This window comes from Egretta garzetta, unplaced genomic scaffold (genome assembly GCF_000687185.1).
Source record: "Egretta garzetta isolate BGI_Z169 unplaced genomic scaffold, ASM68718v1 scaffold19, whole genome shotgun sequence".
NCBI classification, from domain to species: Eukaryota; Metazoa; Chordata; class Aves; order Pelecaniformes; family Ardeidae; genus Egretta; species Egretta garzetta.
The window spans coordinates 235,081-249,121 of record NW_009260768.1 but is presented as its reverse complement, the minus strand read 5'-3'; the positions used below and the strand labels follow the sequence as shown (position 1 = coordinate 249,121).

The window sequence follows — 14,041 nt, the reverse complement described above, 5'->3', positions numbered from 1 at the left end:
GAGACCCCACCTGGAGCACTGGGTCCAGTTCTGGGCTCCCCAGTTCAAGAAAGATGAGGAACTCCTAGAGAGAGTCCAGAGGAGAGCAACAAAGATGATGAGGGGACTGGAGCATCTCCCCTACGAGGAAAGGCTGAGGGAGCTGGGCTTGTTCAGCCTGGAGAAGAGAAGGCTGAGAGGGGATCTCATCAACACGTACAAATATCTCAAGGGTGGATGTCACGAGGACGGAGCCAGACTCTTCTCAGTGGTGTCCAGTGACAGGACAAGGGGCAATGGGCACAAACTGAGACATAAGAGGTTCCAGTTGAATATGAGGAAAAACTTCTTTACCCTGAGGGTGACGGAGCCCTGGCCCAGGCTGCCCAGAGTCTCCTTCTCTGGAGATATTCGAAGCCTGCCTGGATGAAGTCCTGTGTAACATGCTCTAGGAGAACCTGCTTGAGCAGGGGGGTTGGACTGGGTGATCTCCCGAGGTTCCTTCCAACCCTTGCAATTCTGTGATTCTGTGACTTGGCTGTGGCCCTCAGTGCAGCATTTTTTGGTGCCAGCCATGCTGGGGACGCGTTGCACAGCAGTTTAATCCCAACAGGCTGCCTCAGCCACCTGGAGGGGGCTGCACCCCTCGCTGTGCACAGACGGCGCCCGGGCTGCAGGCAGGGATGGGCAGGCAGTGCCTCCCTGCGTGCCCCGTGTGGGGAGGGGGCTCAGGGGCAAGAGACCCAGCCCAGCGGGGTCTCACCGCTCCTCCTGCCCTTGCAGACTACAGCCAGGACGAGAAGGCGCTGCTGGGGGCCTGCGACTGCAGCCAGAGTGAGTGCGGCGCCGCGGGTCCCTGCGCTCCCCCCATGCCCCATTGCTTCAGCTGACCCCAATCCCCAATTCCTCCATCCTAACCTCAGCAAGGGAAACGTAAAACCAGGCCCTTCTTCCTGCAATTAAACCCCACCACCCCAGCAGAGGGTGGGATGCAGGTGCCAGGACACCAGTACGCCACTGGTTTCTACTGGGGGGAGGAAAAAGTCCCCAGGAGGACGTAACAAGTGGCTGTTGGGAGAAGCGCTGGAGGGAAATCTCTATGGGACAGGGGAGAGGGAGGAAAAATAACTGGAGAGGCCGAAGGGAGCAGCTGGGAGGAGCAATGGGATGTGCTCACCGGGGTGGAAAGCTGGAGCGCGTAACCGGTGCTTGACCACGCGCCGGGGCGGCGTTGCAGGCAGCTAACGTCCCCTTTCCTCCCCAAGTTGTGAAGCCCAGCGGTGTGCACCTGAAGCTGGTCCTCAGGTTCCAGGATTTTGGGAAAGCCATGTTCAAACCCATGAGGTAAGGCACGCCGGCAGAGCTGCCACCAAGCCCCCACCGCCCCGCGTAGCCATGAACCAAGGAGCCCCCCAGCGAGGGGTGCGAGCCACCCTCGGCCAGGACAGGCACAGCACAGCGCGTCCTCCCTCTCCGGCGCTCAGCTACCTTGACAGCTGAAAAGGTTTAGTTATTATTGGCTGCTTGCACCGTCCCAGAGCTGCACACAAATAACACCAATGGTCCCACACTGCTTATTGACGTTGGAAATTTCTCATTTCGTAGATGCCACGTGGCCAGGGACCTTGGGACACTTGTCCTCCTGAAAGCGTTGCCGTTAGGGACTGCCCATTTCTTCTCTTCCCCAGCTGACTCTGTGTTTTACCTTGTTTCTCCTTGGATTCCCCGGAGTATTTCCAAGAAATAGCCATCAGTCCTGGTCACCTCAAACAAGAGTTTTAAAATTGCTTCCGCACTTAATTTCGAGCCCCTTAGGACTCTTGGCATTTATTCCCCCACCGCTTTACTGCAGGGCAGCTGGCAGCACAGCCACGGTGATGGTTTGCTCATCCAGAGAGCGGCCAGCTCCTCTCCTGTTGGTTTCCATCCACCCCTGCCCAGTGTCTGGCAGGTCCAGGAGGGCCTCCCGCACCCCTGCCCAGTGTCTGGCAGGTCCAGGAGGGGAAGGAAAGCGGCCGTGCGCTCAGCTGAGCCAGGAGGGCTCAGCAATGCCCGTGGGCTTTCCTGCCATACAGCCTCCTGCTTGGGGGGCTGAGCGTGCAAATTCACATGCAACATGCATTGGGGCACAGTGAGACAGCCAGAAAATGAGGTTAAATACTCTGGTGTCCCCATCTCAGGGATACGAGAGCATCAAACCTGAGCTCTTCTCTGCCTCCCACAGGGACATGAGAAGTCCAGCACGGCCTCTAGCATCCCCCAGTGTTATACCCACTTGAAATGCTGTCCTAAGTGGGTCTAAACTCTGGCACAAAAGATTTTAAAGCCCAGAGTCAGTCCTTCTGCCCCCCCTTGCCCACCCGGCACCAAGACAGGGCACAAGTGCTGCTCCCCACCACGGCCAGTTGGTCCCAGCTCAGCACCGGGCGCTTTGGGTCCTGGCCTGGGCACCAGATGCCACAGCTCTGCCTGGTGGCCCCAGCACCAAGGTGGCCACCCTGGGTGGCCATCCCTGGGCACACCATCCTTGTGTGCTACCACGTCCTCTCCAGGCTGCCTCCAGTGCCCGCACTGGTGCCCGCCTGCCCTGCCCAGTTAGATTAACCCCCTTGATCTCTCCCAGGCAGAAACGCGAGGAAGAGACCCCCGAGGACTTTTTCTACTTCGTTGACTTCCAGCGGCACAACGCGGAGATTGCCGCCTTCCACCTGGACAGGTAGGGGCCTGCCACAGCGCCAGTGGCCGGTCCTCTGCCCAGGGAGAGCTTGGGCACGAGAAAAGCCATGCCGAGCCCTGCAGAGCTGCTTGGCCTTAGGCAAGCGATTGCTTTGCAGCACCCTTTCGGGGGCTGCTGCATTATTTGGGGACAGGGCGGCTCTGGCTCTCGTCTGAAGCCCAGGGGTCAGCTTTGCCTCGGCCACTGCACAAGAAGAGGCTGGCAGCTGAAGTTCGGGTTGCAATGGAGTCAGGTACTTGCCACACGCACGTGGTCCCTCCCATGCATCAAAGCGCAAAGATGAGCTCTGGGGCGCAGCCTGGACCCCCTCCCGCTGCGGGAGTCACATGCTCAATCAGCAATCAAGGCAGGTTTTGGACTGAGATCAACTGCAGCGATGCGGTTTCAAGCCCTCAGCTAATGAGCAATTAACCTGGCACCCCTTCCCAGCAGGCTTTGTATTTAAATAAATCAAAACCACCCTTATCAGAGGAGAAGGGCAGCAGCCTTCTTCCCCTCAGTTGGCTGAGTATTGAACACCAAGGGGAAGCGATCCCTAATGATGATCGTGGATGGGGGTCTCCAGTTCCCAAGCCCAACTTCCAGCCTAATCCTGCTTATCATACAAGTCCTGCAGCTCCAGCTCCGAGTGAGGGAATGAAGAGAGCCGAATTCCCTTTCCAGCTCTGCCCCAGCATCACCGCGGTGGCTCTGCTTGACTCCACACCCGTCAGTTTGCCTCTCTGCATCCCAGCTCCACCGCCAAAAAAAAACGAGGCCGGGCTGCTTTTCTGAAGTGCTTTGTGGTTTTTAGAGCTGAAAGATGCTAGATGAAAGCAAATGAGGTTGTTTTTTTGCTTTAAACATTGCTCAATAAGTAACAGGCTAAATCCTGTTTTGTGCCCGATTCTCAGAAGCAGAGGGCATTACCCAAAGCACAGCATTAGCCGGTTCACCTCGTGTTGCTGACTCAGCAATAACAGCAGCTTTCCGTTCACCAACATTAATACCTACCTGCCTGCCCCAGGCCCCGATTTTTTTAAGGATTTTTGAGATGAATCAGCTGGCCCTGAACACCTCCGAGTGGGGTGATCCCCCCTTGCCTCAGCCATGTTGTACCAGGTTCAACAGATCTTATCTCCATGTCAAACCCAACATCGTAGAAGGGCTGCTCTGCCTCCCGAAGGACCCAGCTTGCATGCGAGGAGATGGGAGAAACCAGTTAGGGAGAAAGATAAGAGTCCTGGAGAACATCCAGATTGTTCCAGGCAGCAGTACTAAAATAACCAAAATGGAAACTCGGACGCATTTTGGTCCAGAGAGTAAAATGATCCTGACTATTTACTAGAAAGAAGCTGTGAGAAAAAAAATCCACGTGGGTGCAGTCATCAAAAGGTCCCTGGAAGAAGGGACGAGGGCAGCATCTGCCATCCCACATTGCTGTCCCACGCAGCAACGTCTCTGCGCCGCAGGCTCTGAGCCGCTGTCCCTTTTGTGCAGGATCCTGGATTTCCGGAGGGTGCCACCCACAGTTGGGAGGTTGATCAACGTCACCAAGGAGATCCTGGAGGTCACCAAGAACGAGATCCTGCAGAGTGTCTTTTTTGTCTCACCAGGTAGGCGAGCGCTTGGCTGCCACGAGCTGGGCAGGGCGCCTCTGGCTCTCGTCTGAAGCCCAGGGGTCAGCTTTGCCTCGGCCACTGCACAAGAAGAGGCTGGCAGCTGAAGTTCGGGTTGCAATGGAGTCAGGTACTTGCCACACGCACGTGGTCCCTCCCATGCATCAAAGCGCAAAGATGAGCTCTGGGGCGCAGCCTGGACCCCCTCCCGCTGCGGGAGTCACATGCTCAATCAGCAATCAAGGCAGGTTTTGGACTGAGATCAACTGCAGCGATGCGGTTTCAAGCCCTCAGCTAATGAGCAATTAACCTGGCACCCCTTCCCAGCAGGCTTTGTATTTAAATAAATCAAAACCACCCTTATCAGAGGAGAAGGGCAGCAGCCTTCTTCCCCTCAGTTGGCTGAGTATTGAACACCAAGGGGAAGCGATCCCTAATGATGATCGTGGATGGGGGTCTCCAGTTCCCAAGCCCAACTTCCAGCCTAATCCTGCTTATCATACAAGTCCTGCAGCTCCAGCTCCGAGTGAGGGAATGAAGAGAGCCGAATTCCCTTTCCAGCTCTGCCCCAGCATCACCGCGGTGGCTCTGCTTGACTCCACACCCGTCAGTTTGCCTCTCTGCATCCCAGCTCCACCGCCAAAAAAAAACGAGGCCGGGCTGCTTTTCTGAAGTGCTTTGTGGTTTTTAGAGCTGAAAGATGCTAGATGAAAGCAAATGAGGTTGTTTTTTTGCTTTAAACATTGCTCAATAAGTAACAGGCTAAATCCTGTTTTGTGCCCGATTCTCAGAAGCAGAGGGCATTACCCAAAGCACAGCATTAGCCGGTTCACCTCGTGTTGCTGACTCAGCAATAACAGCAGCTTTCCGTTCACCAACATTAATACCTACCTGCCTGCCCCAGGCCCCGATTTTTTTAAGGATTTTTGAGATGAATCAGCTGGCCCTGAACACCTCCGAGTGGGGTGATCCCCCCTTGCCTCAGCCATGTTGTACCAGGTTCAACAGATCTTATCTCCATGTCAAACCCAACATCGTAGAAGGGCTGCTCTGCCTCCCGAAGGACCCAGCTTGCATGCGAGGAGATGGGAGAAACCAGTTAGGGAGAAAGATAAGAGTCCTGGAGAACATCCAGATTGTTCCAGGCAGCAGCTACTAAAATACCAAAATGGAAACTCGGACGCATTTTGGTCCAGAGAGTAAAATGATCCTGACTATTTACTAGAAAGAAGCTGTGAGAAAAAAAATCCACGTGGGTGCAGTCATCAAAAGGTCCCTGGAAGAAGGGACGAGGGCAGCATCTGCCATCCCACATTGCTGTCCCACGCAGCAACGTCTCTGCGCCGCAGGCTCTGAGCCGCTGTCCCTTTTGTGCAGGATCCTGGATTTCCGGAGGGTGCCACCCACAGTTGGGAGGTTGATCAACGTCACCAAGGAGATCCTGGAGGTCACCAAGAACGAGATCCTGCAGAGTGTCTTTTTTGTCTCACCAGGTAGGCGAGCGCTTGGCTGCCACGAGCTGGGCTTAGACACGGTGGTCCATGGTGGGTGGAAGGGCAGGGTCTGCGTGCAAAAGGGGCCCTGTGCTGTTGAGCAGAAACTGAATTCTTGGGTGAAGCAGATGCACAAAGACGTGGTTACAGCAGAGGTGTCCCTCAGCCCCTGGCTGGAATCAGCTGCCAGGTCTACTCACCTGCCCAATTTTCCCCATCCTTTCTCCTAGCGTGGGACCAGGCCTGGCCATCAACCAAGATCCAGGTATCCTCCATCAATCCTGCCAAATGGCAGTTTCACATCCATGATATGGCCACGTATGCCACAGTATACACGGTCACCATCACGTGATGGGGAAGAGGCCAGTCCAGGCTACCTTGCAGCCTCCTGCAGACCATAGCTCCTCTCCCCACTTCTCCTCTCTCTTCTCCTCCCAGCCAGCAACGTGTGCTTCTTCGCCAAGTGCCCGTACATGTGCAAGACTGAGTACGCAGTGTGTGGGAACCCTCACCTCCTGGAAGGGTCCCTCTCCGCCTTCCTGCCATCCCTCAACCTGGCGCCACGACTCTCCATCCCAAATCCGTGGATCCGGTCCTACTCGTTTGATGGAAAAGAGGAGTAAGTGGGTAAATGATGCTGCTTCCCATATCTGCATTGCCAGGAGCACCCGGGAAGGAGCATGAGGAGGGTACAGACACACAGACATATGTACAGGGATTGTACGTCCTGGCAGAGGAAGGCCAAGGTTCAGAGGTTGCCTGTAATTAGTCTAATAGCTCTTAATGCCTGGGCATTGATTGGGTTTGACTTCCAGTCTCCTGCATGCACAAGGAGGGAGATTTGGGTCCTCCTCCTCTCCAACTCCGTGCAGGAGATGGGCTTTGGGGTGCTGTTGGGACACACCGAGCACATCTCCCCCTTCTCCATCTCCTGCAGGTGGGAAGTGAATCCGCTCTACTGCAACACGGTGAGGGAGATCTACCCCTATAGCAACGGCAACCGGCTGCTTAACATCGTTGACATGGCCGTATTTGACTTCCTAATAGGTATGATGAAGGGGGAAACAAGGTTCCCTCCTTCCATGTCTGCCCTCCCACGCCATGGTGTTTCTCAAAGCCATCCCTTCTGCTCCAGAGACAGTTTGGGGAGATGCTCTCTCCCCGCAGCCAGCACAACCCCTCCTGATGCGCGGGCAAGGGGGAGCCCCCAGGCCCACCCCAACCCACTCCCCGGGGGGGGTCCAGCGAGATGAAAGCAGCAGCTCTGAGCATCTTAGACACTTCCAGCAAGGCAACAACTGTTTCATGCGGATCTGAAAGAAAACGTAGGATAGTTCAGAAAATTACTTGGCCACCTGCAAGAGAAACTCTGTTCCTCTGTCTGCCCTTTACCAGGGAACATGGACCGTCACCACTATGAAATGTTCACCAAGTTTGGGGACGATGGCTTCCTCCTACACCTGGACAACGCCAGAGGGTGAGGCTGCGGGAGGACGCCGGGGAGCTGGGGAAGGGGTGGGCAGGCACTAAAGCTCTGCACTCTCTGCTTACCCCTCCCAGGTTCGGGCGGCATTCCCACGACGAAACCTCCATCCTGGCCCCGCTCTCCCAGTGTTGCATGTAAGTGCCAGCTTCATCTCCCATCCCAGACACGTCGGTGTTCCCACCGTAACGGGCTGGCAGCGCTCGCTGCTGGAAGTCACCCAGCAGCACAGGGAAGACCCCCCGCTAAACCCAGCCAAGGGCCAGGCACCGGAGCACGGGAATCACGAGTTGTCCCTGAAACCGGGATTAAGCTTTTCTCTCGGAGTGTTAAGCTCTGTTGTGCTGCAGCCTGCTATGGTCTCATACAACCATCCTGCCTGGATACTTTCCTGTTGAAGCTAAAAGACCTTGCAAGCATAAAAGCTTTCACTGATAGACCAGGAGACACTGTCCATGGGATCAAACCCTTCCAGAGGGGTCTCCTAGCATTTCCTAGCCCATCAATGTGAGGTGCTATCAGCCCCATTTCTCTGAAGCTTGGAAATCTCCATCCAAAAGCCCGGTAGAACTTTAACACAGCTAATCAGGTTCCTTCTTCCCATGGCATTAAGCAGAAGCTCATCAATTTTACTACTTGAATCCTATCTTCCCCCTTTATTAATTCACATAAATCATCAGCTCAAAGTTGAATTTAAGAGACAGAAAAAGCTGCTCTTCCTTGAGGTTTCTCTTTAGGAGATGCCTTACCTATCTCCTCGTTGTACCTGCTCCAGCTCAGCCTTCAGGGTGTTACCTGCCCTCTCTCCCCGTATGCTTGTATTACTGGATTGAATTTTAAGAACTGTTATTTGCACCCAGGGAGTCTTTTCATTTATAATTGCAGGCTCACAGCGAATCCTGCTCACAAACTCCTATTTTGTGCAGTTTAACTCTGCCTCTTAATTTGACCTGTATACAATAAGATCGACAGGTTATCCAGAGGAGACTCCACAGCCCCTCCGGGAAGCCTGTGCCAGGGCTCGGTCACCCTCAAAGTCAAGAAGTTCTTCCTCCCGTTCAACTGGAACCTCTTCTGCTTCATTTTGTGCCCGTTGCCCCTTGTCCTGGCGCTGGGCACCACTGGGAAGAGTCTGGCTCCACCCTCGTGACATCCACCCTTAAGATATTTGTACGTGTTGATGAGATCCCCTCTCAGCCTTCTCTTCTCCAGGCTGAACAAGCCCAGTTCCCTCAGCCTTTCCTCATAGGGGAGATGATCCTTGTTTTTCTCCTCTGGACTCTCTCCAGGAGTTCCTCATCTTTCTTGAACCAGGGAGCCCAGAACTGGACCCAGTGCTCCAGGTGGGGTCTCACCAGGGCAGAGCAGAGGGGGAGGAGAACCTCCCTCACCCTGCTGGCCACGCTCCTCTTAATGCACCCCAGGATGCCATTGGCCTTCTTGGCAACAAGGGCACCCTGCTGGCTCATGGTCAGCTTGTCATCCACCAGGACTCCCAGGTCCCTCTCGGCAGAGCTGCTTTCCAGCAGGTCAGCCCCCAGCCTGTACTGGTCCTTCCTATTCTTCCAGACCCACCTCCCAGAAGCAATTCTTAATTTAGTTCTCCTTGTAAAAGACAGTGGTAAGACCACCCGCAAGTCACACCTTCTAATAAGCCAACTAGGTCCAAGAATCACGTAAAAGCCACTCGTGCTGCCTGAGGGAGACACACAAAACTTTGTTTCCCACAACAGCCAATCCATTTGGAGTGGAGGAGCATCCAAACAACATGTGGAAAGGAAATAAAAAGGTTTCTTTGGCCACAGATTTCAGCCTGGACTCAGCCCACCAAGTCACCCCTCGTCCCTACATGAAGTCAAGCAGAGTACACCTAAGCAGGAACAAAATCCTCCAGCCCCTCCAGACAAGAGGGTCCACTCAAACCACAGGGATGCTGAGTAACAGGCTGCTTGTTTCCCAGTTAAACACGTTCCTCTCGTTCCCAGCCGAGTTCTTCTCAAAGTTTGGCTTCCAGATTTAACTCTTCTGGTATTTTTAGCTGCCTTTCACAGCTCCCACACCAGTCCTTGTCCCCCACGTTGAAATCTGCTGCTCTCCCCTCCCAGCGTTGCGCCGAGCGCAGTAAATTGCCCAAATACAGCAAACGGCACAAATACAGCCACGCTGTACGAGATGGTCCTTTTTCCTGAAAGGGTCAAAACCCTCAACAAGGCACAGATAGGCCTGAAAACAGCCCCCACGTAACCCAGCTCACATATCTTCCTAGCTGATGAAGTCTCTGGGTCAAATCTTGAACGATTCAGGACGGCAGGGTTACAGCTGCCCTGCAGGAGAGGAGCAGGGCCGGTGGCAGGATTTCCATCTCACACTCCTCTCCATATTCTGCGTTTCTCATGCAACTGTTACCACATTAAATACGCCATTCCCCCCAGGTCAGCCTGTGCCATTCTCCACCTCCAAGCCCCATTGCTGTTTGGACCAGAGCAAACGCAGCTGGTGCTTACCCACAGCAGCAACTCGGGGTCCCCCCTTGCCCAGCAGAGCGCACCCCTGCTCCTTTGCTGCAGTTGGCATCTGCTCTGTGCAAGGCTTTCTCTGGCAGCAGCAGAACCTCACAGCCATGCTCCGGCAGCGATTTAAAGCCTCATGGCCAGCCTTAGCACTTCATCAATTGATTTTTTATTTTTTTTTTTCTGGAGGGATATGGGGAACAACCTCACCTGGCTGCTCCAGAGCACCACGAGCAGCCGGTGCAATCCAGGCGCTGCTCAGCCAGGCACACAGCAGCCACAAGCTTTTCCCCCCCAGCATCTGACCAGCGTGCGTCCTCTTGCAGTTGCAGAGAGCCAGCTCACCGTCCCCCATCAAAGCCCTGGGTAAACATCAGGCATACAAAGGCAAATTCTGGAGCTGGTTAAAGTGTTTCTGACTACACCTTTTTCCATCTGAAAATTCTGGCTCGGCTAAATAGGAACGGCTCCACAAACACGGACTACTTTGTTTCCAAAATGTAAAGGGCAATAATGAAAACCACGGATTAATTTCACTATTAGAGATGCTGAAATCAAAACACTTTTGCTAAGCATTAAACAAATGATTTCAGATTCCTTAGTTTCATTCCCAGAAGTATTCTAAGATTACAGCTTTTCATCCCACTTTCTGTCAAAGGGAAGTAATATTTAAATCTCAGTACCTCTTAAGGTGAAAAGTCAGTTCAATCAGTTCCAGGAAATTTTGTTCAGAGCTTTGACAGAAGACTTTTTTTCCCCTCATTCATGCCTCTTCATTTCACCTCCCCTTCTGCCCCCACCCCATAAATGTCATCCTTGGGAACATGGCACTACCCTGCAGTAATCTGGGGAACTGGGTCATCTCTGGCTCAGAGGAGAAACACTCATTACTGACAACTTCTAGCACGTTTTTCTCTCTGATGGCAGAAATCTGCAGTACAAGTACTCCGCAGTCTGGAAAAACAAAGGAAGAAGCAGAGGTTTCTGCAAAAATTTTAGTCTCCTTCAAAAAGGGAAAGCTTTTGTTCCAAAGTTCTTTGTCAAGGAACTTCACCCATCTCTGCCCTCCCGCCTTCCCCTGCTCCCAAGGGGCTCAGACAGCAGGTTCTTGCTAGGATGCCACAAGATGTTTGCATTAAGATGTCCAATTTCTTTTTTTTCCAGAATAAAGAGGACAACGTTATTACGACTCCAACTCCTGGCTGAACCCGAGTATCGGCTGAGCGACGTGATGAGGGAATCCCTCCTGCAGGACCGCCTGGCACCTGTCCTCACCGAACCCCACCTCTTGGCTCTAGACAGACGGTTACAGCTTATCCTGAAAGCTGTGAGGAAATGCATAGACGCATATGGAGAAGCCAAGGTGGTGGCCAACGACACCACACAGCCCGAGGCTCCTGTGTCTGACAGAGTGAAGCTGACCACTTAACCAGTCCTTAACTCATGCTCAGAGGTGGGGAAACCCCTGCAAGGCAAGTGCTTTAATATTCAGTAATTTCCATCTGCAAACACTTGCAGAGACTGAGAGGGGAAACTCTTCAGAAGATCTTCAAGAACCACACTGGGATTCTATGCTGGGTGCTCAACTGAGGCTTCTGTGCTTGGCCAGTGGTTGGTAAGTGGTGGCCTGACTGCAGCAGACCTTTACACCCTGAACACCAGCTCTCTGACGGGAGAGCGGAGATCTGTTCTGTAGCTGGTCATGCCCTTGGGAGGGCGGGGGAACACATGGCCATTGGCTTGCTCAACCTGCACGGGATCTCGGTCTTGCTAGTGAAGGACACAAACTAGATCCAAGGATGAGGCTTGAATAAAGAGATGCCAAGAGCATTTTCCTCTTACTAAGTCTCTGTTCTGTAATCAAGACGGTGTATTTGAGAAAAGAGCAATCTTACTTCACAAGGGCAGTATCTGCCACTGAGACAAGATAGCATGTTGGTTCAGCGTGGTCCGATTGAAGAGCATCTGCACAGTACTCACCATCGAGCCTGTCCATTGCCTCTTGGTCTCTTCAGCAGCCATCAACCCACTCCACTTTGATCCATGCATGTTGCTCAAAAGCCCACTGCCTCACAGGGCAGTAGAACTACTTCTACTTTTACCTGCCACAGGGGTGGAAGAGCCAATCTGGGTTATAAGAGAAAGGCAGGTATGTATTGCCCTGACCCCAAGGAAGAAACAAAACAAAAAACTGCTCAGAGGCACAGGACTGTATTTACAATTCAAGAAGCCACCCACTTCTGGTGAAAACATTTCGCCAAAGTGGGGGGACCTATCTCAGGTCATAGCCTCGCTTCTCTTAAGTTGTCAGAAGTCCCTGGAGAACAGAAACAGTACACCTCCCACCCCACCTCTGTGCATTTTGAGATGCAATAGGAACTGGAGACCAAAGGAGAAAAAAAAAAAAAAAAAAAAAAAAAAAAAGAAAAAAAAAAGATTGGGGAGGGAGTTTTTGGAGGTCGTTGAATTTGTAGTTTCCCCCTTGCCTCTCAACAAGGCTTAAGAATGGTTTGGCTACTGAAGCTCTCTTTAATAGCTTTTTCCTTTAACTGTTCAAGAATGATTGCAGTGAGCTTTTTGGCAGCCTAGGGAAAGTAGTTAGGAACTTTGTTGATAATTTATCATCCTTAAGGAGAAAACCCCACCACAACCAATCTACCAGAAGCTCATTCTAAACTAACCGTTACATTAAACAAAAACCATCTACAGCACCGCAGGCCTTTCAGAGGAGAATCCCAAACCCATAGTACAAGTGGTGTCAGGCAGCAGTTGTTAGCAGGTTCTCCGCAAGCTGCTGTGCCTACCCTTGGCTCATTTTCCCTCAAGGGTTGGAATTTTTCCCAACCTAAAGGGAACTCAGTGACATGGCCAGTAAGTGCCTGGATCATGCAAGGAAGGAACAAAGCTTGTTTGGCCACAGCTATTGTTTTTCACGGGGGACGGTGCTGACATTTAGTTCAACCCCACAATAATTCTACCATCCACCCACCTCCATGCTGTAGAACTACAGAAGAGACTGTAGTCCCAACTCAAGTTTATGTCCCTGCAGGTGCCTGTTCTAGGAAGTTTGGAGCATCTCTACTTAGTGAAGAGATTCCTCCAATATTCTGAAGCTACCAAGGTTTAGCAAAAAAACTCCAGACAAACCCAGCCAGTCAAAAAACCCCAAAACAAGCCAACCCACACCATGCTCCTTTAGCCTCTCCCAACTTGTGATTCAGCCGTGTCCTTCCACTTCCAGCTTTCACAAAAGCAAGGTATTAGACAGCCTCAATCAAAGAACTTTCAGCGATGGTGGGTTTACAGACCTTTTTACTCTTGTGGACAGAGAACAGATAAAAATAAAAGGACTTCACTCACTCTCGGCATGCAGAGCACAGCAGTTATTGTGGTACCGGACGCTGGACTCCCAAAGTTGTATCTCCCTCTACTGGTGACTTTTTGTGTGCTTACCACACGTGACAAGCCCAAAATTACTTTGGTCTGTGTCATGGAATGGTTACTGTTGGTTGCTTGAACAGGAAGAACATGGCAACAGAAGATAAGTTTAAGTTTATAAGGTCAGAAGTGGAAATTTTAAAGTTTTATTTTAGGTAGTAAAAAAAAAAAAAAAAAAAAAAAAAAAAAAAAAAAAAAGGAGTTTTCAGCCTTTTTGTTTCGGTCAAGGGGATGGGGAAAGGGAGGGCAGGATGAAGGAAACAAACCCATGGATATTTAAATACCTGGTACACTGACAGGGATTGGAAGGTTGCTCTCTTCTTATTTTTATTCTCCTTTACACGGTACCTTTTTAATGTATCTTAAAGTTAGGCGATAGCTTTCTCAGAGCTGGGTGCAAAACACATCCAGTCTGAGCTATTTCAGGTCGTCACTCTTCAAATTTTTTCCTACTTCATCATAGGGTGAAACTCCCCCTCTTCTATTTCTCCCTGTCTGTCCACCAGAACTCATTCACGATTAATCATCACATTCAGAACTTTCATTAAGGGTATGCGTAGAAGGGAGCAGACAACTTACAGAAGCTTATGAGCTCCAGTGACAGTGGCTGGGCATTATCAGCCTTAAGAGACCAAAGCAGCACGAGTTACTAAGAGACAAGCAAGACACAGGTACCTTCTCTCTTCAAAAGCAGTTGTGTGCACCCAATGCCAGAACTCCGGAGAAGTTCCCAGGTCGCAGGCACAGGCTGGCTCATGGAGACCAAGCTCTCCAGCAAGTTCCGGAAGGAAAGGTTCAGTTGT

At 52.0% G+C, this 14,041-nt stretch overlaps 1 protein-coding gene across 1 annotated transcript in view; it reads left to right on the top strand.

The window, feature by feature from the left end:
- The window catches only part of FAM20A (FAM20A golgi associated secretory pathway pseudokinase), a 70,246-nt gene extending 58,593 nt beyond the window's left edge, over positions 1 to 11,653 (top strand). The window contains exons 3-11 of the mRNA XM_009646160.2: positions 763 to 813; positions 1,245 to 1,323; positions 2,603 to 2,695; positions 4,196 to 4,311; positions 6,246 to 6,426; positions 6,745 to 6,854; positions 7,203 to 7,284; positions 7,368 to 7,427; positions 10,965 to 11,653. Of these exons, the coding sequence (XP_009644455.1) occupies positions 763 to 813; positions 1,245 to 1,323; positions 2,603 to 2,695; positions 4,196 to 4,311; positions 6,246 to 6,426; positions 6,745 to 6,854; positions 7,203 to 7,284; positions 7,368 to 7,427; positions 10,965 to 11,229 (1,037 nt within the window). The 3' untranslated portion in view covers positions 11,230 to 11,653. The remainder of the gene's footprint in view (positions 1 to 762; positions 814 to 1,244; positions 1,324 to 2,602; positions 2,696 to 4,195; positions 4,312 to 6,245; positions 6,427 to 6,744; positions 6,855 to 7,202; positions 7,285 to 7,367; positions 7,428 to 10,964) is intronic.
- Positions 11,654 to 14,041: the final 2,388 nt, after the last annotated feature.